The 25,955-nt window shown below is 42.4% G+C and overlaps 1 protein-coding gene across 15 annotated transcripts in view; it reads right to left on the minus strand.

Annotated features, from left to right (window-relative positions):
* Positions 1-25,955, minus strand: part of ZBTB38 (zinc finger and BTB domain containing 38) — a 173,235-nt gene that overhangs the window by 23,623 nt on the left and 123,657 nt on the right. For 10 of the 15 annotated variants that reach the window (XM_019438176.2, XM_019438168.2, XM_019438116.2 and 7 more), the window contains one exon: positions 8,131-14,638. The exons of 4 other annotated variants lie outside the window; for them this stretch is intronic. In XM_019438176.2, the coding sequence (XP_019293721.2) occupies positions 11,054-14,638 (3,585 nt within the window). In that variant the 3' untranslated portion in view covers positions 8,131-11,053. Of the gene's footprint in view, positions 1-6,520; positions 6,730-8,130; positions 14,639-25,955 lie in introns of those variants that run through there. One more of the 15 variants, XR_002076893.2, reaches the window with a different exon arrangement.

Genomic DNA, 25,955 nt, shown 5'->3' on the forward strand with positions numbered 1-25,955 from the left:
AATCCTTGACAGCTAATCCCAGGAACTCTCCAGTTCTACTACAAATAATGCTGTACTCCTACCCACCACAGCTTTGTGGTGAGAGGAGGTCTGTGCTCTCGGGCTTCAGTGCCATTTGCCTCTATTAGCCGGCTCTGGAACTCAACTGCCAGGGAACTCTGCTTCTCCACATACCAGCTGTATGACCTTGGGTAAGATAACTTCTCTGTGCTTGGTTTTCTCATTGGGGATTTTCTCTTGTAGAATAGCTTGTCCCTAAAGATGCCTGCCATCAATCCCTTCCCTCGTTGTATGTGCCTACTACTCCCCCATCGAGAAGTATAGTCCATCCCTCCACCCTTGAATCCAAGCTGGGCTGGGACTGCTCGGATGCCCAGGGTGGTCAAGACTTTAGACGATGCCACCATCTGACTATACCTGCACGAGGGGCCCGCTCAGCTGATCCCAGTCAAACCACAGAACCATATGATCCGAGAACACTGTATATGGCTGTTTTAAGCCACTAAGTTTTGTGGCACTGTACAGCAAAAGATGACCACATTAAACGTTGATGGGGATGATAATATCAACGTCTATCTCACAGGATTGATATGAGGATTAAATAAATTAACATTAATTAGATGCTTAGAAGAGTGCCTGGTCATACAGGAGTACACCTTGGAGATATTGTGGGTTTGACTCTAGACCAGCACAATAAAATGAGTATCACGAAAAAACAAGTCAATTGAATTTTTTTGGTTTTCTAGTACGTGTAAAAGTATGTTTATACTATACTATAGTCCATTAATTGTGCAATAGCATTACATTTAAAAAAACGATATACAGGGGCACCAGGGTGGCTCAGTTGGTTAAGCGTCTGACTCTTGATCTTAGCTCAGGTCTTGATCTCAGGGTTGCGAGTTCAAGCCCCACATTTGGCTCCATGCTGGGTTTTGTGAAGCCTACTTAAAAAAAACAACAACAAAAACCCAAATCAGTGTCATGCCTTCATTAAAAAAAATACTTCCTTGCTAAAAAAATGTTAAGCCTCGGGCGCCTGGGTGGCTCAGTCGGTTAAGCCTCCAACTTCTGCTCAGGTCACGATCTCGCAGTCCGTGAGTTCGAGCCCCGCGTCAGGCTCTGTGCTGACAGCTCAGAGCCTGGAGCCTGTTTCAGATTCTGTGTCTCCCTCTCTCTTACCCTCCCCCGTTCATGCTCTGTCTCTCTGTGTCTCAAAAATAAATAAACGTTAAAAAAAAAATTAAAAAAAAAATGTTAAGCCTCATCCGAGCTTTCAGTGAGTTGTAAACACTGATCACAGATCCCCATAACAAATATAATAATGAAAAAGCTTGAAATATTGCAAGAATTACCAAAATGTAACACAGAGACACCAACAGACTTGCTCAGTGCTGGGTTGCCACAAACCTTTAATGTGTAAAAAAAAAAAACACCCAAAAATGCAGTAAGTGCAAATCACAGTGAAGTGATGCGCAGTGAAATGAGGTCCGCCTACACGAACTGCCACAGAAGAACACATTGACCAAAAAACAAAAAACAACAACAAAAAAAGAAAGACATGGGACTCGGGGTATTCGAGTCTCAAGTTAATAAACACTCATTTTGAAGAAAGCATAGCAGTTGTCATTGGCCCAGTCCCCCACCTTCCAAAAAATCTTAGTCGATGTGGAGTCAGCTGGTGGTGGTGAGAACCATGTCCTGAAAACCGACAGGTGTTGGCCCTGTCTCTCTGGGCCCCTTGGCTTCTCTATGCTCTGTGCCCACAGCCCTCAGATGAAGACAGTAATCACCGGCAACACAACAGGATGATGGTGAGAGACAAATATGAAAGTAGTTGTAAAAGAGCCTTCAGGCCTCCTCCATTTGTGTGTGTCTATCAGACACTGAGGTCTGTACTTCCTTATATTAAACCCAGGCTTTCTAGTTCTTGGCTACAACTGAGTCTCTCGCCAATACCCTCAACTTTCTTGCCTCCTCATCCTTTGTTTCACCCCACGTGGTGGAATCCTGGTCTCCAAGCGTCAGATTCCACTTACAGCTCCTTTTCTCTCTCCTCTCTCCTTCCTAGCTCAGCTTCTGGAAACAAGAACCCTTGCTGACTCTCTTCCTCTCTGCTCCTGCATCTGCCCCCCAGTTTCCACCTGTACCACCACACTGAAACCACTCAGCAGGCTCATTCCAGCTCTCATGATCCAACTGGATGTCTCTCTTCTCAACTCCGCATTCAGTGACATCACGCTGGCAGCTTAAAATCATCTGTGGCAGGAGTGTTTACACGACAGACATTGGCAAGTACTATAAATCCGGCTTTCCTGCTCTCCAAGGTGATGGTTAACTGTTTTACCAGTATATCGCTCCCAGTGACCTTCTAGTTGCTAAGTGCAAAAGGGCACTTTCCAGATTTTCTTTACTTGGCTTTATCTTCACTTGACACAATTGATGATTCTCTCCTTTCTGAGAGGTTCTTCATCTCTGGCTGCCTAGATGCCATTCCTCCAATTTTCCTCCTACTTCTCTGTTCCCTTCTCTGTGCCAGCCTCTTACAGACTTTTACTTACTCATCAAATATCAATCACCAAATATTGGTGTTTTCCAGGATTCGGTCTTCTTTTGCTATACAAGCTTCATAGGAGACATCTTACATTCCCATAGTGTCAACAAATAGGAAAACAAAAGGTTATCCTTGACCCCTCCCCAGCCCTCACTTCTCCATATCCATCCAGTATCAAGTTCTGCTGATTTTGTCTCCTAAATAGCACTCATTCTCTCCTCTTTTCTCTCATCTTCACTGTCAATACATAACCCACGCCACCATCATCTCCAGTCTGGACCACTGCAACAGATTCCTGCCTGCTCTACTTCTGGCCATTATTGTCCTCTGTGTCATTCCCCACAGTTCAGCTTCAGTGACATTTCACAATACAAAACTGATTTTAAAAATTCTTCTTGTCCCAACAATCCAATGGCTCTCTGCTGCTCTTAGTGTAAGATCCCAATCCTTAGCATGACCTGGGGGTACTGCAGGGTATGGCTTTCAGCCTCCAGTCTCCTCTCAGACCCACCTCTCTAGCACTCTGGCCACCATTGGCTTCCAATGCACTGTGTTCCCCCTAGAAACAGACTTTTGTACGTGCTATTCCCTCTACCCGGAAAGTCTTTCTTTTTCTTTTTCTTTCTTTCTCTTTCTTTCTTTTTCTTCCTTTCTTTCTTTTCTTTCTTTCTTTCTTTCTTTCTCTTTCTTTCTTTTTCTTTCTTTCTCTTTCTTTCTTTTTCTTTCTTTCTCTTTCTTTCTTTCTTTCTTTCTTTCTCTTTCTCTTCCTTCCTTCCTTCCTTCCCTCTACCCGGAAAGCCTTTCTTTTTCTTTTTCTTTCTCTTTCTTTCTTTCTTTCTTTCTTTCTTTCTTTTTCTTTCTTTCTCTTTCTTTCTCTTTCTTTCTTTCTCTTTCTTTCTTTCTCTTCCTTCCTTCCTTCCTTTTTCTTTCTTTCTTAAGTTTATTTACTTATTTTGAGAAGAGCAAGAGAGAGAACAAGCAGGGCAGAGGCAGACAGAGAGGAAACGAAAGAGCATCTCAAGCAGGCTTTGCACCAACAGCATGGAGCTGGATGTGGGGCTCGATCTCATCAACCGTGAGACTATGACCTGAGCTGAAATCAAGAGTTAGACACGTAACCCACTGAGCCACTCAGGTGCTCCTCTCCTCTTTCAACTTTATTCCTTTTTCAGATCTCATTCAAAAGGTACTTCCTCAAGGACGACTTCCCTCGAACTTCCAGACTAGCTTAGGCCCCCCTCATGGCACCTCTTCTTCACATTACTTACTGAAATTGTAATTGGTTAGCTTTTTGTGTTCCCCATTAGATCATAAGCTACAGGGACAATTTGTTTTTTCTGTTTTTGTATTCCCAGCACCTAGCTCAAATATGTTTTGAATGAATGAAACAACTTTCAGCTTCATACCCAAAGCCAGTCCCCCTTCTGAACTTCTGGTCCACATAGCTAGTGGTCTACAGGTGACTCCACTCTTCTAATGACTCAGACCCAAAACCTGGGAGTCATCTTTGACCTCTCTGTTTTTGTCACCTCCTGGGACCTAAACCACTCACAAATCCTATCAGATCTACCTTCAAAGTACATCCAGTATCTCAGACAGTATGTACCTCCTGATGGAAGAACATAACCCAACTTAGGAAGCTGTCTTGTTAATTCCCAGGCTGTGACAAACTCTTCAGGACAAACAACATAATTTCTTCAAAAATATATTGCAAGAGAAGAAAAAATAGTTTCTTCACTGCATTGCAGTGAGAGTCATTGGTTACTTACATTTTTTTAAAGTCGGCTCCACACCCAGCATGGAGCCCAGTGCATGGCTTGAACTCACAACCCCAACATCAACACCTGAGCTGAAACCAACAGTTGGACGCTTACACTGTTGGTGGGAATGCAAACTGGTACAGCCACCCTGGAAAACACTATGGAAAATAGTTTAAAAAAAAAACACCAAAAACCCTAAGTAAAGAACTACCCTATGATCCAGAAATTGCACTACTAGGAATTTATCTAAAGGATACAAACGTGCTGATCCGAAGGGGCATGTGTACCCCAATGTTTATAGCAACGCTACCAACAATAGCCAAATTATGGGAAGAGCCCAAATGTCCATCAACTGATGAATGGATAAAGAAGATAAAGTGTATACATACAATAGAGTACTACTCAGTGACGAAAAAGAATGAAATCTTGCCATTTGCAACAATGTGGATGGAACTAGAGTGTATTATGCTAAGCAAAATAAGTCAGAGAAAGCCATACGGTTTTAGTCTTATGTGGAAATTGAGAAACTCAACAGATAATCATAGGGGAAGGGAAGGAAAAATAAGATAAAAACAGAGAGGGAGGCAAACCTTAAGAGACTCTTCAATACGGAGAACAAACTGAGGGTTGCTGGAGGGGAGGTGGGTGGGGGTATGGGTTAATGGGTGACAGACATTAAGGAGGGAATTGTTGGGAGGAGCACTGGGTTCTACTCCTCCTGAAGCCAAGGCTACACTGTATATATTTTTTAATTTTTTTAATTTTTGAGAGAGAGACAGAGAGACAGAGAGACAGAGTGTGAATGGGGAGGGGCAGAAAGGGAGGGAGACACAGAAACTGAAGCAGGCTCCAGGCTCTGAGCTGTCAGCACAGAGCCCTTAAGGGGCTTGAACTCACAGACCGTGAGATCATGATCTGAGCGGAAGTCAGAAGCTCAACCAACTGAGCCACCCAGGCGCCCCAGAAATAATAATAAAAAAGAGAATAAAGTCACTCACAAACAACAACAAAAAAGAGTTGGACACTTAACTGACTGAACCACACAGGCCCTCCAGAGACCTTCTTCACTGACCTGCAGTCTCTTCCCTATACTGCAGTGACAGTCATCCTTTAAACACATTAAATCATTTGCTTTTTGTTGAAGCTCTCACACGGCCTCTCGCTTGGACCTTCTGGAACCGCTCTCTGCCCTTCCCTCCTAGCACTCAGCTGCTCATCTGCTCCCCCATCATCTGTCTGTGTCAGAAATACAAAATCTCTGGCAAGGCACACGAGGCCCTGGTGATGTGTCCTCTGTGTACCTCTCCTGGCTCACCACCCGGACCCCAGGCCTGTGGAACCACATGCACTCACCCATGCTCCTGTGTTTTAGCCACTCCTACCTGGACCTGCCTGCACTGGGAAGCCCAGGCTCGGTCAGGCCCAGCGCAGTGCCCTCTCTCTATCAGAACCCAACATAATCCGATCTGGTTCTGAGCAACTAGGGACTCAGGGTTTCGTTTTGTAATCGTGCCTTGCCTCATCAGTCTCCTTCCCCGGTCTCCGGCTCCTCAAAGGCACAGGCTACCTCTTATAACTCTATAGCCCTGGCCTGGACACAACACCTGAGACCCCAAATTAAACATATTTTGAATAAATGAATTAAAATTCTCCATAAATTAGCACTGTTCCAGCTTTTAAATCTCTGTATACCGAAGTTTCTTATAACAAAGAATAACATCCTGACCCCTATGTGACATAGAAGTCAGAGTTTTTAAAATTATTGGGGAAAAAAGTGCTCTTCACTTCTCAGCAAAACATTCTTTTTTTTTTTTAATTTTTTTTTTTTTTTTAACGTTTATTTATTTTTTGAGACAGAGAGAGACAGAGCATGAACAGGGGAGGGGCAGAGAGAGAGGGAGACACAGAATCTGAAACAGGCTCCAGGCTCTGAGCTGTCAGCACAGAGCCCGACGCGGGGCTCAAACTCACGGACCGTGAGATCATGACCTGAGCCGAAGTCGGACGCTCAACCGACCAAGCCACCCAGGTGCCCCTCTCAGCAAAACATTCTAAGTAAATAGAATTGAGGTCTTAGACATCAAGAATGAAATCATAATTTACAAAACCTTAAGAAATGTAATCATACTTCTGCTATAACCAGTTCTTCCAGGAGTTGTCTAAACTTGGGAGAATTTCATTTTAAAATCTGCACCCCAAGCCCACTCACCTGCTCACTGATGACCTTCCTCGGAGAATCAGCATCAAGGGGAGTATACTGGGGAGGGGGAGTGGGGACAAGGCAAGGGGTTCCTCTCTCCAGAAGGGAGACTGATAGCCGGCCAGGATTTGGGGAGGAGAAAGGTGAAGAGTTCTCAGATATGGAGGAAATTGCCTCTGCAAAGAGCTACTGAGGGGAGACAGAGGGCATGGGACCGGTCAACCGGGGGGTGGGGGGGGGGTGTGTGGGGGGGTGTGGGTAATGAGAAAAGAGGAAGGTGAGAAACAGGAGTAAAAGAACCCAAAGTGATTAATACAATATGCACAAGTAGGATTGCCTTGCAGGATTTGTTTTGATGCTTTTAATGGAGCTACTTTCTCAATTATTAAAAATTCTTTCAATATTTAATGTTTTGCTAGATAAGTGAAGTTAGTTTCAGCAGGCAGCAGTTATCAAATTTTCGATTTGGATTTGGTTTGGATTATCCTTCAAATACAAAACTGATGCTTACGGGCCAGACATTAGTAGGACTGGAAATTTGCGTTATTTTCCCTGTGTTGGTGATGGATTATGTTGCCTGAGCCACTGGCACTCCCTTTCACACTAGCTACTGTGACTAACTGCATGCATCTGAAGATAATTAAAGTTAGGAATATAGTCTGTGATGAGGGGACATTTTTTATGTGAAAAATTACTAGCTTAAAACAGTATTAAATATTTTACTCCATATTATTTTTAATCCCTTTTTTAAAATGTTTGTTTTTGAGAGAGAGAGAGAGAGGAAGAGAGAGAGAGAGAGAGGGAGCAGGGGAGGGGCAGAGAGAGAGAGAGGGAGACACAGCATCTGAAGCAGACTCCAGGCTCTGAGCTGACAGCACAGAGCCTGATACGGGCCTTGAACTCACAACTGTGAGATCATGACCCGAGCCGAAGTCAGACATTTAACTGACTGAGCCACCCAGGCGCCCGATTTTACTCTATATTCTTGAAAAGAAAAAGTGTACAGATTTAAAAAATGATTTTATAAGGCAATATCCCAACATACAAGAGAAGGCAAATGCCCAGAGTGTAGAGGCATCAGAAATAAAGCAGCGGTGGTGTCAGGGAAAGCTGAGACCAGTACGGCCTCCTGAAGGCCATCACTGTAACAGCTATCATCATAAAGCTGCATTCATTTGTCATGCCTCTTTGCCTCACTGCCCGTTCAGTTTACATTAAGTATTTTTCTCTAAGGTGTTGAGAAGAAACAAAAACGTGGGCTTTGAAGTCAGGGAGATCTGGCTTGGAATCCTGGTTCTGTCTGGTTGTGGGATCTTCTCAAAGTCACTACAAAATGTAGATAATGAAGTCTACTTCCCATGGTTGCTGGGAAAGACCTGAATGAAACAGCCCATGGGAAGAACCTTGCCAGATTCCTGGTACTAAGTGTAATCTGTTTCCCGAGGATGAGTAGAGTAGACAGAACACTTTCAACGCTCTCTGATTTATCACAAGGTCAGGCCTAGCCAAGGCATTAAATGATAAGAAGACTTCAATCTCTCTTATTTCTGCTTTTTTTTTTAATGCATATTCCATTTGAGTCCTAAGCATGTAAGTAGGTATCATGGAACGTAAACAAGTAAGGAAACAGAAATATATTAAATGAATAATATGTGAAACAATGCTGTGACTCACAAAGAGGAAATAGCCGCTTGACTGCACAAAAGAATTAACATTAAAACATTTAAGAGACTTAACATAGAATAAGCTATTTTAATCAAGCAAAACCAAATTTATATTCATTATTTCTAAAAATAAAATTAGACTTTTCCAACCCTTAACATCTGCATTTAATAATATCTTCTAACCAAAATACAGATGCTAAAACAGCAAATTACAATATATCTTGTACAGCATACAGTATGTTCACTGTTTACACCTACTTTAATTCTAGTTGGTCGTTATGTACTCAATGCATAAACATCACTCATGGTAAAGTTTTCACAATTAACAAAAATGTGACAAGGCTGTCTTAAAACGGCTCTGCTATAAATTGTATAGAATATACAGAATTACAAAGTCAAGTATTTTTTTTATCAAAATATACACCCCTCCCTGAAACTAACACAAGCTATCAACATTTTAAACGAATAATACAATTATAGAAAATATTTGCAAAATTATTTTTTCATGTATAAATATTCTGCCATATTTACTTTGGTCTAGAATTATCAGCATACAAGTCCACTTAAAAAATTTCCACATGTAAGGGCTAGGAGACATCACTACATGTAATAATTTTATATTTGGAGTTACCTCAAATCAAAATGACTGAAATACACAGTAATTCTCTTTGATTAATAATCCCAATTGAGATAAAATAAATTAGTAGATCACCGAATTACCTATTCAATATTCTAATTATCAATTCAGAAATGATTTTCATAAGCCCTTTGTGACCATCTCTTTTAACAAAACCCAAATGAGTAGTGCAGGTATACATATATACAACGTATAAAATAAGGATGAATTTGCTTGCATTTCCCCATTTTCCTCTATTACATAATACTGTATGTAAGTAAGTGAAAGTAGATCAACAAAAGATAAATGCAGATGCAATATTGGGGTTACTTAACAGCAAAATACTACTGTATAAAAAGGTCAGCTTTGATCGTGTCCTTCTCTGGGTGTTTAAATGCTTTCTTGCCCACCCAAATCCGTATTAAGTCTTCTTCAAGGAGACATCACAATACTTGAAGAGAGAAACTGGAGTCCTTTGAACTACTTCTTCATTATGGTGACTCTGCAACCTTGAATAACCTTGGGCTTCCATCTATCAAATCCCATGAACATGAATAGCTGTAGGTCACCCTTAAACCAGGTTCCAGGTTCTGCTCACACTGGTGATCAAAGGGTGGGAATGTTTTCTCTCTCCCTCCTATTCTGGCAGTTTATAACCTAAGAATGATGAGTTCCAGCTTCCCAGAACCTAGTCCACATGATGGAATATCCTACAGCGCAATTAGACTTGGAGGGCAATGGTGATGGTGTGGGGCAGCATAAAAGAACATGAAACAACTTAAGTGGGTTTTTAGCAAGGGAGCCAGGTGTCTGCAAACATGAAGACAAGGCATCTGGCTTTGGGGATAGGTTTCTGAGTCATATAAGTAAGTGATGGAATCGTATTACTCCACAGTCTATCTCTCCTCCAACCTCCCCCAAAACAAAGCTACTGTTTGAGGCAAGGAAGGTCATCGCTTCCTCTTGCCCACTCAAGTCATTAATGGGTGAGGTGGGAGGTGTCTTTCTGATGCCCTTTTGTTTTATATTAGTATATACTTGTGGGCTGCATAATCTCCAAGGCGGCTAATAATCACTGGGATTAGGCTTTCTGTCATTTTCAAGTGCCTGGGAATTCACCACCATATGCATGCTTTGCACTAAATTTCCTGGACACTCCTTCAGTGGAATGGGATGTGTCAGGTTTTAACTTAAACCCTGGAGACTGATTAAGTCTGTCTGAAATAGGCCTCTACATCCATGGCCTTGTGATGGATGGAAGACTGCAGGGAGTTTCAGAAGAATTTGACCCTTCTTTATTTTCTGAAGTGAGGCCACTGCAAAGTAATATACAGCACAGGTGATCAGAGAAAAATTCTGGGAGGGCTCTCCCCCGTAGATAAGGCATGACCTATTTTTTCTGTGACTGGAGTAGACCAGTTCTAGTAATAGCTCAGCCAGAACTTCAAGGGAACAGCATTCCATCTAAAAGCATACAACGTGCTCTTAAATCATATCAAGATGCTTTCTACTGATTTTTCCATTAGTCCTCATTATTTGCAGATCTATTGCTCGTCATTATAATTCTCTACAGGGGACATGGATAGTTAAAAGTCATAGTGATTTATATATGTATTTTACAAGGCTTGTGTTGCAGAAAAGTAGTTCTAGATAATGTATGAATGTCCTACTTAAGTTACTCAATTTCACACATATTTTCAGCTATAATATTAAATATTTCTTATATATCCACTAATTTAAACAATTTTTAATAGCACAGAAGCTGGATGGGAAAAATGACTGTCATAGCTCGTTTACCTTCTAACATATTTATGAAGATGATGTTTTCATGATATCCGACCCTCGTTTTCTCCAGTGACTAAAGACAGCTCAGCAGCCAGTTCCTATTAGCACTTACTAGAAAGTTCTAAATTAGGCTAACATTAGACTCTTTTTTTTTCCACTGGCAGAAATACCACAGCTAAGAACTTCATAAACTTCCACAAGATACTTGGGATACTGGAGGATTCAGCTATTTCATTTTTGTGCACTTTGCATGAAGTTAATGCTAAAACCCAAAGTAGATATTAGGATCCTTTTTCTGGAATTTTCACAAATGAGATTTTCTTTTTTACATTTCACTCCTTCATGACTGTTGTGTGAACAAAACAAAACTAAACTTAAAAAAAAAAAAACACACACACCAGAAGAAACAGCTAAAAACACCCCAAAACAACAAACCCACCAACTTATAGTTTTGAAGATTTTTCTAAGTATCGCCACTCAAAGGACATTTTCAACAATGGTTTGCACATTATCCTTTTGGTCATTGTCTTCTGAATCATTGACATGTGGGTTCTCCAGAGGATTTGAGTTCTCATGGCACATGTCACCTTCGACTTTCTCCCGCTGACTTGGGCTCTTGAATAAGTGTTTCTTCTGGTGCATTCCAAGGGCAGCAGCTGTTTTGCAAATTTTGGGGCACTGGAAGCAGGCATAGCCCTTCCCATCATGTTCCCAAATGTGCCTCTGCTCATGATTCCTTTTTGTGGAAAGGTACAAAAAACTCTGAAAGCAGAACTGACAGTGGTAACGCTTTTCGCCGGTGTGGATTCTTTCGTGGATTTTGAGCGTCTCGTTCAACGTGAATGCCTTGTTGCAGTACTGACAGATGAACTCCTTCACGCCCAGGTGGATGCGTTCGTGTTTCTGTAAGTTTCCCTGCACCGAGAAGCACCGCCCGCAGGTCTTGCACTGGTACGGCTTCTCTCCGGTGTGACACCGCATGTGCATCTTGAGCGTGGAAGGGCTCTGGAACTGCTTGGCACAGAACTCGCAGGCGTAAGGCCTAGCAGTGAGATGCCGGTGGGGCCTTCCTTGATTGCCGGCCCCCGAGGCTTTGTCTCCATCGCAGAGTTCGCACTGCAGCTTGGGCATCTCTTTATTTTCTTCTTCCTCAAAGGCCTTCTCCTGAGGAGCTTTCCCCACAGCGCAGTCCAGTTCTGCTGGGTATTTACACTTATTGCTTGGGCTCCTGTGTTCATGTTCTTTCTTCCAGTTGACCTTCCTCATTTTCCTCAACTGTCTGGATTTCTTTTTGGGTTTGTAGTTGTAGTAAGGACGCCAAGGTTTGTCAGTGGAATCCTGGTCGCTGGCGTCATCGAACATCTCGTTCATTTCCACACACTCGGACTGGCAGAGCCCGAGTGGGCTGTCTCTGTTGGCTTCTGGGTCACTCTCTTGTGGCAAGGTCTCCTCCTGCACTTGATACTTGGGTCTTCTCCCTCTTTTATAGAACAACTTAGATCCTAGGATGTGCCTTTTCACGATGGCTTCGTTTCCAATTTTCACCGTTATCTGGCAAAGGGGCGCCACGTTGCTGTTTGTGGAGGTTCCTGGCAGAGCAGGCTTTGCAATGTAGGTTTCAATTTTACTGGTTTCTTTCATACTTGCGGTTTTGCTCAATGACCCTCCGGGATCAGCGACGTATTTGGACTCCTCTGCTATCTCCCCTTTGTTACACGGCACGATCTTCTTTTTCTCCTTAATGCTTTTGGGTCTGCTGACGACCCTGCCCGCTTTGTCAGGCTCGAGTTTGCTGTCGTCTTTCAGGGGCTGACTGCCTGCTGGGTCCGAAGGGGCTCTGTGGCTGCTGCTGGTCATGGCGGCAACGGCGTTGCTGTGCATTATCACTGATGAGAACTGGCTACTATGCACAATGACCGAGGGTGCTGAGCCACTGTAGCTGATCACAGAGGCTGCGTTCTCACTGCCACCACTCAAAGACGAAACAGGCACGTCCCCTGCTGGGAGGTCAGAGCTGACAGCATTCTCAGTGGAAGAAACCGACACCTCGGTAGAATAAAAGTTATTGTCGAGATCGACTTTCAGTGCTTCCTCTCCCCACTTGGTCCCCTCTGCGCTCTGTACGTTGGCAGAAGCGGGCACGTCCTGGCGTGCAGATGTTTCCAAGGGGACGGCTGGACTGCTGGTGAGGGTGTTGACGCGGTCTTGGAAATTCAGCGTCGGTAACTCAGAGCTGTGTGGATTCTGAATGACATAGGGACCAGATGCTGACGCATTCATCTGACTGCTTTCTCGAGCATTTTCATAGGAAGAATTTCGGTAGCTCTTATAAGGAGCCCTCTTGCATTTCATAGGCAGTAGCCTGTAAAGTTTATATGGATACACACTAGGCTTCAAGCCTCCATTTGCTGTTTTTTTACTGATGGAAAGTCTGTGATCTATGGCATGGAAAGACTTCTGATGGTTTTTGAGAATATAGTAGGTCATGAAAGTTTCAAGGCAGAAAATGCACTGATAGCGCCTCTCCCCTGTATGCCAAATTTCATGTCTTGTCCTGTACTCAGCCAGTGCAAATACTTTGTTGCAGTAATGACACGGATATGTTCTTCTCCACGAGTGAACATTTGCATGTCTTCGGAGGCTGGATAAAGTCACGTAACTACGTTTGCATACAACACAGCTGTAGAGCATCTGCCCATTAACAAATTTAACCATGTGGTCCGTTTCTGGCAAGGTACTTCCGGTACTGGAAAACTCACCAATCCTGTTTTCAGAGAGCAACGGTTCTGGACCTGTGAACGAACTTCCATTCTGTCCGATGGTTGGATAGTTTTCTAAAAAGCGCTGGTTTCCTCCGGGAACAGGCATGTGGCTGGACCTCATACAAATCTGCTCGTGCCGATCCAGTCTGTTCAGGGTGCTGAACTGCTTGTTGCAGTACTTGCACACTAACGGCTCCTGGGTTGGCTTGTGGAGCTGCATGTGGGCACCGAGCAAAGTGCTACTGTCAAAGGACTTAGAACAACAGCTGCAGTTGTACACGAGAGGTGGGACCTCTGCCGTCGGCGGCCCAGGGACGTCAGAGGATTTATTTTCATCTTCCTTGGAAAAACGGAGATCTCCTTCGTTGTTGGGAGATTTTGAACGAGGAAGAACGGCAGGCAGCTCTGGACTTCTTTCCTGATTAACCTCTGAGCTGGTTGCTGGAGGGGGTGGTCTATTTTCTGCAGCTGAATCGGAAGCCTGGGGTATGGAGACTGTCTTTGGCTTTCGGCACGTTTTCGGTTTTGCTGCTAGAGCTTCACAGGTTTCTTTACCTGTTTTACCAGGCGAACTGCTGTCGTGTTCACGTACGGGCTGACTTCTGTATGCCTCGGCCACGGAGGAAACGGCATACGAGTGCTCCGCCAGCGTGCGGACGGGCTCTGCCTCGTGGCACACGTCAGTCCTCTCCAGGCAGAGGCTGGTGGTTCTCATGGAGTCAGAGACCTTTTTGAAACTTGCTCTCAAGTCCAGTGGAGAGAACATGTTATTACTATTTTCTGTTTCAATGATGGAAAATGCATTTGTGATCCTTGGCCCATTGGTGATGGCAGGTTCTTCGTGCCTTTTTTCATTTTTTTCTTCTTTAACCACTCCCTTTTCAGTAATGCAGAATACATAGGGACCAGGGGAATTTGAGAAGTTGCGATCAGTAAGGTCTTCCAAGAAGGATATTCCCAGCTTTTTCCCTGCAGCTGCAAGATCCGTGACTGTTTCCTGTCTCTTGACGACAACTGTGGAGCTGTAGATATAATTAAGGATCTCTGTAAACACTTCAGCTTTGAGATCATCCAGTTCCAGGACATGGCTGGAAATACAGATTGTATGGCTCCAAAAGATATTTTTGAAATAAAGGCTTGAAGCAGCCAGGACATTGCTGTGGGCTTTAAATTTGGTGTCTTCCACAATAATAGTGACATCGCATAAAATGCCCCGAATGCGCTGCTCATTTAAGATGGAGAGCACTGTGTCACTGTGCAAGTCGTCCTTGAGGTCCCTGGAAAGGGACATGACTGTCATCTGAAACAAGAGGAGAGAAATGGTCAGAGACCCTTCCAAAACTAGTTTCTTTCCTTCCTTCTTTTTTTAAAGTAAGCTCTATGCCCAGCGTGGGGCTCAAACTCACAACCTCAAGTTCAAGAATCATATGCTCTACCAACTGAGCCAGCCAGGCGCCCCAACAAGTAGTTTCTTTATTTCTAGACAATTTTCAATGTTTTTGAAAAACTTTTTTTTTTGTATGAAAATACAGGTTTTTATCTCATTTGCTGTTACTTGCAAGACTTGGAGTCAACATTAGAAACTAAATCTTGATCTCACCCCAGCCTGTTTCTCATACCATTGCTAATAGTTGTTATAGTTGGAAATCCTCCCAGAACTCTTTCTCCAAAGCCGTAGCTATATATACACGTCCAAATTTGGGAGAAGGAGGGTTTCCCCCCCCAAATGTGAAGGGTCTCATCATCACTCAAGGCTGCTGCATTGAACTCCTAGAGCTGGGCAATGCCATGGTCCTGCCACAAACGTCCTATTTTCATAGATAACCCTGAGGACCTGATCCAAACATCACTTATGAAGCAGGAAGATGATTTTTTTTTTTAAAAAAAGCTTTCCCTAAGTAAGCAGTACCTGTATACAGAGGTACTGCCCACTCAGAGAAGAAGAACTGGAGAAGCCATTCTAATTTGTGGCTCTGAAAGGTCTCTCAATGGAAACCCTCAGTCTGCATGACCCAGTCTGACCACCAGGGGTTCCCTGCCTCTCTGCGTTACTGGCCATATCTCATACTTTCTCTAATTTCCCTTTTTATTACAGCCAAAGTAGATTAGGGTTTTCAAAAAGGGCTCGGTGACGTACTGAAGGCACACGAAAAAGAAACAATGCACAAAACCAAGAAAGCATGTCTCTGAGTCTACTCTCATTGTGGTTTGGATTTGAAGGTATCTCTTTAAGATCCTGATTTCAATTCCTTCAGACATATACCCATAAGTGAGATTGCTGGATCACATGGTAGTTCTATTTTTAATTTCTTGAGGAATCTCCATACTCTTTTCCATAGTAGCTGTACTAATTTACATTCCCACCAACAGTGCACAAGGGCTCCCTTTTGTCCAACCCTTCATCAACATTTGTTCTCTCTTATCTTTTTGATGGTAGCCATTCTGACAGGTGTGAGCTGATATTTCATTGTGGTTTTGACTTACATTTCCCTGGTGGTTAGTGATGTTGAGCACTTTTTCATATGTCTGTTTGTCATCTTTATGCCTTCTTTGGAAAAATGTCTATTCAGGTTCTCTGCCCTTTTGTTAATCGGATTATTTGTGGGTTTTTGGTGTTGAGTTGTATAAATTATTTACATGTTATGGATATTAACCCCTTATCAGATATATCATTCGAAAATATCTTTTCCCATTTGGCAGGTTGCCTTTTTGTTTTGTTGATGGTTTCCTTTACTGTGCAAAAGGCTCTGATTTTAGTGTAGTCCACCAGTTGATTTTTTGCTTTTATTTCCCTTCCCTCAGGAGACATATCTAGAAAAATGATTCTATGGCCAATGTCAAAGAAATTACTGCCTGTGCTCTCTTCAAGGGTTTTTATGGTTGCAGGTCTCACATTGAGGTCTTTCATCCATTTTGAGTTTATTTTTGTACATGGTGTAAGAAAATGGTCCAGGTTCATTCTTCTGCATGTGGCTGACCAGTTGTCCCAGCACCAGTAATTCCACTACTGGGTATTCACCCCAAGAAAATAAAAACACGAATTTGAAAAGATATATGCAACCCTATGTTTATTTCAGCATTATTTACAACAGCCAAGATATGGAAGCAGCCTGTGTCTGCTGACAGATTAATGGATAAAGTAGATGTGGTACACACGCACATGCGCGCGCACACACACACACACACACACACATACACACACAGGAATATTACTCAGTCAAAAACATGCATGTTGCCATATGTAACAACATGGATGGATCTAGAAGGTATAATGCTAAGTGAGATAAGTTAGAGAAAAACAAATACCATATGATCTCACTCATATGTGGAATTTAAGAAATAAAACAAGTGAGGGGCACCTACGTGGCTCAGTTGGTTAAGCATCCGACTCTTGGTTTCAGCCCAAGTCATGGTCTCACAGTTCATGAGTTTGAGACCCGTGTTGGGCTCTGCGCTGGCAGCACAGAGCCTGCTTGGGATTCTCTCTCCCTCTCTCTGCCCCTCCCTCATTCATGCTGCCTCTGTCTCTCTCAATATAAATAAATAAACTTAAAAAAATAATAAAACAAGTGAACAAAGGGGGAAAAAGACAAACAAAAAAACCAGACTTTTAAGTACAGTGAGCACTGGTGGTTACCAGAGGGCAGGTAGGTGGGAGGATATATGAAACGGATAAAGGGGATCAAATGTGATGCACAGTGAGCAATGTATAGAATTGTTGAATTGAAACTAATATAACACTGTATGTTAATTGTATTTCATTAAAAAAATACTGAGTCTAGTCACAGGTTCCTAAATTGGCACAATTTAAAGGCATAGTGGCTCTTGTTCTGGTTCAAGGATCTTATCTCTGTTCTTCCCAGCACCTAGTTCTTGGTATTTTCTCTATATATTTTAAACCATAAGACTGGAATGGCCAAAGCCTACCAACTAATATTCCAGTAAGAGATAGTATATTATATAAGAAATACATAGTATGTTAGTATGTAGGGATCTAAATTAAATTCAAACTTAACCTTACTCTGTGTCATGTATTCTGTTCTGTTTCATTTTAAAAATGCTAATAGCAACTCACTCAACTAATTTCACTATTCACTAACAGATCACTCCTGCAGTTAAAACCAAAAAAAACCCCTCTAGTCTAAAGGTCATACTAATGAGCTGTTCATCCAGCCTCTCTCTCTCTCTTTTTTAAAATTTATTTTGAGAGTGAGACAGAGAGAGAGAGAGAGAGCAAGTGAAGGAGGAGCAGAGAGAGAGAGAGAGAGAGAGAGAGAGAGAGAGAGAGAGAGAGAGAATGAGAATCCCAAGCGAGCTCCACACTGTCAGCACAGAGCCAGATGTAAGGCTTGATCTCATGAACTGAACCATGAGATCATGACCTGAGCTGAAATCAAAAGTTGAATGCTTAACCGACTGAGCCAACCAGGCAAGCACCCCCAGCCTCTCTAGTGGCAGTGTCTTCCTAGCACTGAAGTACAACATTTAACTCACAGCATTCATTCAGCTGTGGAGAGACCAGATGGCCAAATGAAGAATTTCTTTTTACCCTTTTCTGAAGCTGTTATAAGTTGTGCCCATTATGTTATTTAGTGTCCTTTATACTTTAGGATCCATTTGATTCATTCTTTGATCTCATCCAGCCACAGGAAAAAGTGCATTAATACTAATAAATGCTTCTATTTCCAAGACAAGGAAGCTTAGAACCAACTTTTATCATCAACTGTTGTAGCCATTGTTAGCTTGGATTTCTGGTGTGACTAGTGTCTCATTTTCTTCATTTAATATTAGTTCTTTTCTACTTGTGCACTGTGCCTTTAATTGTAACCGTCCATGAATCTTTTTTAGAAATGTGAGGGATTAAGTCTATAAATAGAAATGGAATTAAATGAAATGGAACCTGCAGCTTCCTCTATGCCCCTGAAGGAGAGGGGGTCACCCCTGAACAGGTGGCAGGAGTCCGTTCTTCATTGGTTACAGATCAATGACATATTTTGCTGATGCTTCTTTTGTCTTCCATGAGTTCTCTGCTCTGGGCCCCTGGAGGATCCACTTTCTCTCCTGCCTCATTTATTCACATCCTGTTTGGCTTTTCTGAAGCCCATACGTTATTTCAATTCTTTATCCAGCCTGACTGGATAGTCTGAGATCTGGCAAAACACATACTGTATGATTTTATTTTATTTTTTTTTTTTTTTCAACGTTTTTATTTATTTTTGGGACAGAGAGAGACAGAGCATGAACGGGGGAGGGGCAGAGAGAGAGGGAGACACAGAATCGGAAACAGGCTCCAGGCTCCGAGCCATCAGCCCAGAGCCTGACGCGGGGCTCGAACTCACGGACCGTGAGATCGTGACCTGGCTGAAGTCGGACGCTTAACCGACTGCGCCACCCAGGTGCCCCCATACTGTATGATTTTAAAAGGTGGTTGCCCTCTCAGTTTAGTTCCATGCTGACATCTGTTTTGTCCTTCCACCTCAAAACTACTGCTTCTTCCAAAACATTCCAATTCACAGCACTCTTAAACTCCCACTAGGCCCTACTTCCACTTGGGGACTACAGTATTTCACATCAAGCCAATGAACACTCCAGGATGTTAGATGATAAGCCCCCCCCTCACTTCTGTAGGATTCTCTGATTCTTCTCTTAGGTTGTTCAATTAGGATGGTTAGTAAAAGGCCAAATGTTAACATTTAATAATATCTTTTTTTAACGTTTGTTTTTGAGAGAGCGAAAGTGTGAGCAGGGGAGGGGCAGAGAGACAGGGGGACAGAGGATCCGAAGCAGGCTCTGCACTGACAGCAGAGAGCCTGATGTGAGGCATGAGCCATGAGATCATGATCTGAGCCAGTGAGATACACAACCGACTGAGCTACCCAGGCGCCCCCACATCTAATAATATCTTAATCATACTCACAGTTAGAATAATGCATCTAATAGAAAGTATCATTATATAGGTCATTAACACACTGTTGTAACTATGGAATATCCACGTACGACACTATTCAAAAGGGGGATGATCTACCACGGTGTGGCAGAAATCCTTTTATAATCAGAGTAACTACGCAGCACTTCAATCTACGTTCTTGGCACACACACAAAAACTTCATTCTTGTGTCACTCTTCCCCAGCACACGTGTTAATGTCTAACATGGCTAGACACAGTACTCAGAGCTGGAAATACTGAGGAATAGGAGACAAGTCTCTTTCCTCAAGGAGCTCAGAGTCTAGGGGGAGAAAGAGAAGTGTCAACTAATAATTGCAATCCATGATGGTAGGCTTTATACTAAAGGTATGTACAAAGTGTTAAAGGATGAAGGGCCAACTTGTTATTTACAGGGGCCCTGGAAAGCTTGGCATCAATCAATCAATAAAACAGGAGTGTGGGATCAGGGAAATACAAATCAAAACCACACTCAGATATCACCTCACGCCAGTCAGAGTGGCCAAAATGAACAAATCAGGAGACTATAGATGCTGGCGAGGATGTAGAGAAACGGGAACCCTCTTGCACTGTTAGTGGGAATGCAAACTGGTGCGGCCGCTCTGGAAAACAGTGTAGAGGTTTCTCAAAAAATTAAAAATAGACCTACCCTATGACCCAGCAATAGCACTGCTAGGAATTTACCCAAGGGATACGGGAGTACTGATGCACAGGGGCACTTGTACCCCAATGTTTATAGCAGCACTCTCAACAATAGCCAAATTATGGAAAGAGCCTAAATGTCCATCAACTGATGAATGGATAAAGAAATTGTGGTTTATATACACAATGGAGTACTACGTGACAATGAGAAAGAATGAACTATGGCCCTTTGTAGCAACATGGATGGAACTGGAGAGTGTTATGCTAAGTGAAATAAGCCATACAGAGAAAGACAGATACCATATGTTTTCACTCTTATGTGGATCCTGAGAAACTTAACAGAAGACCATGGGGGAGGGGAAGGAAAAAAAAAAAAGAGGTTAGAGTGGGAGAGAGCCAAACCATAAGAGACTCTTAAAAACTGAGAACAAACTGAGGGTTGATGGGGTGTGGGAGGGAGGGGAAGGTGGGTGATGGGTATTGAGGAGGGCACCTTTTGGGATGAGCACTGGGTGTTGTATGGAAACCAATTTGACAATAAACTTCATATATTGAAAAAATAAAATAAAAAACAAACAAACAAACAAGCAAACAAACAAAAAAAAAAAAACAGGAGTGTGGGAAAGGCATTCTAAGCAGAAGGAACACCACAGGCAAAACAAACAAAAAATGATAAAAGGGTATATGCGCTCAGAGACTGATGAGTGGGTCTGTGTGATGGCGGGAGAGCGTGTGCACATGGTCTGTCCCCAGGATCCCCAGCAGTGCCAGACATGTGGCAGGCCTCAACACCTTTCTGTTGAATGACATGGGCTAGGAAAGGAAGGGTCATAAAGGCTCTAAAGTACTCCTCATGGTAAATTTTATATTCTAGGTTAAGAGGGAACCACTGAAAGTCATAATCTATTCCAGATTTGACCTGGAAAAAAACAAACCCCACTCACTCAGGCTGCCGTGTGCTGAAACAATCAGAGGGGAGGGGCAAGCTGGCTGCAGGAGACCAGGTGGGTAGGCCATCCATGGTCCAGCTGAGAAGCAGCCCATCCATCCAGGCAGAGTGAGAGGCGGGGGCAAGCAGACAGCCCTACCGCCAGCTAAGGAAGGGAGTGGGGGGTGGTATCTGGACTTAGAATAGATTTTCATTCCCTCCACCAACATTTATGGAACAACTGTTAAGTACATGGTATCAGACTAAATGTTAGAGGAAGACAAGAGTTCATTCCACATTTGAACAAATGTTTCCTGAATACCTACTATATGCTTTGGGACAGTAGTTCCCAAACCTGGCTATGCATCACAGTCACCTGGGAAGCTTTAAAATAGTATAAATTGATAGATTTTCCCCTCCCCTGCTCCCACAGAAATTCTGGTTTAGAACAGCTGGGGAAAGACCCTGGAATCCAATGTATTTTTTAAAAATATTTTTCATGTTTATTTATTTTTGAGAGAGACAGAGAGAGAGAGGGAGGGAGGAGTACAGAGAGAGGGAGACACAGAATCCGAAGCAGGCTCCAGGCTCTGAGCTGTCAGCACAGAGCCCGATGCAGGGCTCGAACCCATGAACTGTGGGATCAGGGCCGGAGCCGAAGTTGAGCACCCAACTGACGAACCACCCAGGCACCTCTGTATGTTTTGTATTTGCACTAATTTAGTGAATAAGGAAAACATTAATATGATACCAAATTCAAAAGACACAACACATAAACTTGATGAGTCTCTTTCCCACCTTGTCTCAGAGACTCTTCAAGTAGTTTTTATCAACCAGCTAGAACCAGGCCCAGTGGGCTGACACTAAAACCCTGTGCCATAAAATATATACAAATTCGTCCTTCAAAGCTTTGTGGTGTAGCAAGGGGTATAAGATGTGTTTATGAGGGGCGCCTGGGTGGCGCAGTCGGTTAAGCGTCCGACTTCAGCCAGGTCACGATCTCACGGTCCGTGAGTTCGAGCCCCGCGTCAGGCTCTGGGCTGATGGCTCAGAGCCTGGAGCCTGTTTCTGATTCTGTGTCTCCCTCTCTCTCTGTCCCTCCCCCGTTCATGCTCTGTCTCTCTCTGTCCCAAAAATAAATAAACGTTGAAAAAAAAAAATTAAAAAAAGATGTGTTTATGAAACGCTGCATAACAAAGACACACAAATGTGTGGAATCACACAAGCAGGCAGGTTGGAAGAAGGCAGTGGCATTCTGGGGAGGAGCTTGGGAATGGCGGTGAGGGAAGGCACAGGGAGACACTCAGCAAAGCCCTGGAGGAGAAAGTGCCATGTAGTGGATCTTGAGGGTAGAATTTAGTTCTGCAGATCTAAACAAAGGGAAAGGAACCTCACTCAGAAAGAGGCACAGAGTTTCATGCCCTCAAAAAGCTTATAATCCAAGAGTCAGTGTAACAGTTCAAAGAATCTAAATCTGCAAATGCAAATTGAAAAAGCAGTGAAAGTTGTTGAAGGTGGACCTTAAAGTCTTTAAGACTTTAGAACCCTCTAGAACCTCCTTTTTGATTTTACCTCCCACCTGAACCACTTCCCACCACAGTCACGGGGTCATCTCAGATGGTGCCAAAGCTAAAAGCCATATCCTACGTGTTCAAAGGGCAATAAAGAAATCAGTTCAAAGTCTGTAGACCCACAGACCCACAGTAGGCCACAGGCAAATCTGGCCCCCACAGGTTTTTCTGACCAATCTGGTTTTTGGAACCACGTTTTTGAAAAACCGGGCTGATGTTGAAAAGAGTAAGATTTAACATAAAAACCAATATACCTTTTTTGAACAACAGGAAGAGTGGGCAAAATGGTTGTTGTCCGCCTGGCAAGAAGGACTGGGTGCCTCATAGCTGTGTCCCCTCATCACAGCCACCTGCACTCACACACTGCCTGCCCATGCTCTTACCGCCAAGTGACTTCTCTCTGTAACCTGACCAGCCTGGCCCCGTTAGCTGATTTCCTTTGTTGTGACTGATAAGAACATAAAGGGAAATAACATTAGACCCACAAATCTTATCATACATACTTACTTAAAGATCCCCCCAAAATTAAAATTCAGACTTATAAATGAGTTTTTGTGTGTTTGGGGTGGAGGGGGTAGTCATCCTCGGCAAAAACAGTATTCTTTGACCTAAAAAAGTTAACTGACCTCCTCTACTATATTTCTTTATAGAGAGTAACTTAACACTGAAGCCTTAGGAATTCCTGCCAATGGAAAGCCCACAAAAGACCTCAGAAAAAGAAATGTAGGATGGAAAGAAGATGAGATTTAATTTACATGTAACTTTTTAAAATGTTTTCTAAACAGCAAGCTTCATGCAATACATTCACTTCTCTCAGTAGTATTACTGAGATGGGATAGACAAGCATGAAAAAGGCTAACAACAAATGTTATAGATGCAAAAATTTTGGTGGGCCTACCTACATTTCTTTTTTTTTAAATTAAAAATTAAATTAAATTAAATTTTACATATTTTTTAAATATTTATTTTTGAGAGAGAGAGAGAGAGAGAGAGAGCAACCGGGGTAGGGACAGTGAGGGAGACACAGAATCCAAAGCAGGCTCCAGGTTCTGAGCTGTCAGTACAGAGCCAGATGCGGGGCTCAAACTCATGAACCACAAGATCATGACCTGAGCCAAAGTTGGATGCTTAACTGACTGAGCCACCCAGGTGCCCCTAATTTTTTATTTTAGAGAGACAGTGCCCAAGAGTGGGGGAGAGGGGCAGAGGGAAAGAGAGTGAGAATCTTAAGTAGGCTCTGTGCTTAGCCCAGAGTCCGATGTGGGGCTTGATCCCACAACCCTGGGATCATGACCTGAGCTGAAATCAAGAGTCGACATTCAACTGACTGAGCTGCCCAGGCCCCACATAAACTAATTTGTAATTAGATAATTAAGTGACTTTATAAATATATGAGCATATGCTATATAAAATACTTACACAGTCATATTTATCTATAAAAACACACATGTAGATATCTATATGTATATATACAACATAAGTATGTGATATACACATATATCTATATGTGTACATACACATATACGTGGACATTTGAAAGACAAAAGGGGTGCAGCTAATAACTATGCTAGAGAAACAGGTATACATTGGGACTGCACTTGAGGAAATAAGGATGAATATTCATCCTTTATTTATTTATACATATATTCATATATATACATGTGTATATATATGTATGTGTATGTCTATATATAAAAATAAAACCTAAACCTCTATGTAAACATAAAATTCTGTATTATAGTACAAGTACATATGTATATGTTTACAGAAAGTATGATAAACATACTTTATAATTATACTTTATATAAATGCCATTGGGAAATTCTAGTTCATTCACATATTTAGAATCTTCTGATCCTTTCGTCTCCTGCCATATTTCAACCTTATCTAACACATGCACATACTATAATGCAAAGATTAACACTTAAATAAGATGCTTTTGAAGATTAAATTACCACTTCTTCACCAGCTTTTTAAAAATTAATTAATTAATTTATTTATTTATTTTTAATTGTTTTTTTTTTTAACATTTATTTATTTTTGAGACAGAGAGAGACAGAGCATGAACGGGGTAGGGTCAGAGAGAGAGGGAGACACAGAATCTGAAACAGGCTCCAGACTCTGAGCTGTCAGCACAGAGCCCGACGCAGGGCTCGAACTCACGGACAGCGAGACCATGACCTGAGCCAAAGTCGACCGCTCAACCGACTGAGCCACCCAGGTGCCCACTTCACCAGCTTTTAGAATGAACTATATTTAAAACAATAAAATAAATCTATGCTCATGGTAAAATATTCAAACAGTGCAGAAGTGTATTAAAGTACAAAGCAGAAGGCCTGTTCTCTGTCCTAGCCTCCCCTCCCCCACATCGATGCACCTACGGCACCCACAGCATGCATCCTCCCTAGATGGATACCTTTTTTCTAACTTTGGAAGATCTGTACACTACATCTGTATAAAAGCTCTAGGAGAAAAATTATTTCCTCTTGAGTTTTTTCTACCCTAGCCTCTAGCTCCTCTGCCTGGCAATTCCTTAAACTTACCCATCTCAGGTGACAGCCCACCTGGGCACCCTTCGTCCTCTGGAACGCCTAGATTCTGGCTCCCACCTTTATGAAACATGAAGTGTTATGCATTTGTTCATGTTTCTATCCTTCCCTATTTGCTCCTTGAGTACAAGGCCAATCTAACTCATCTTTGTTCTCGCGACACCTGTAGGGTACAGTACGTTGTCGACGATGGTGACAATAAGCAAGAGGAGCTGGCTCTTCAGACCCTGAGCAGCAAACAGCTTAAATTACACTCTGTATTTAGAAAAGTTCCTGATTTAAAGTTTTCAAAATTAGAACCAGATGAACCCAAATTCTACTCTGTAGACAGCACAAGTAACTAGGAAAATAAAAATTAATTCCTGTCCATTTTCTTCCTAGTTTCCTCCTAATGTGGCAGTTGGCTCCAAGTGTTTCATAGACCTGGAGTCTCCCAAGACCCTTTCAGCAGGTTCATGAGGTCAAAACTTTTTTCATAATAACATAAAGATGTCATCTGCCTTCCCCCCCGCCCCCACCCAGCCATGCTAATATGTGCATTAATGGTACAAAAGCAATGATGGGCAAAAGAGCCAACACTGTAGCAAGCATCAAGCCAGTAACACCCAGATAAGAAAGTAAAAGTTACTAATTTTATTAAATCTTGGCTATTGAATATACATTTTTTTACTATTTTGTGTGATAAAATGGGAGGTACACACAAAACACTTCCACTGCACTGAAAAACCAATGTCTGCCTTGAGCACTTGGGTGGTTCTTAGAGTTGTGAGCTGAACTAGCCAACTTTTTTTTCATGGAACACCATTTTTACATTCAAAAACGACTGACAGACAAACTATGGTTATTCAGATGTGGATATCTGGGCAAACATTTTCTTGAAAATGAACTAAGCGGGACTGTCACTTCAAGGAAGTAGCCATTTTGTTCCCAGTAATAAAATTTGACTTTCAGATGAAAATCGCAATTCTGGAAAATTTGGTATT

This window comes from Panthera pardus, unplaced genomic scaffold, assembly GCF_024362965.1.
Source record: "Panthera pardus isolate Hobbes unplaced genomic scaffold, ASM2436296v1 HiC_scaffold_16, whole genome shotgun sequence".
NCBI classification, from domain to species: domain Eukaryota; kingdom Metazoa; phylum Chordata; class Mammalia; order Carnivora; family Felidae; genus Panthera; species Panthera pardus.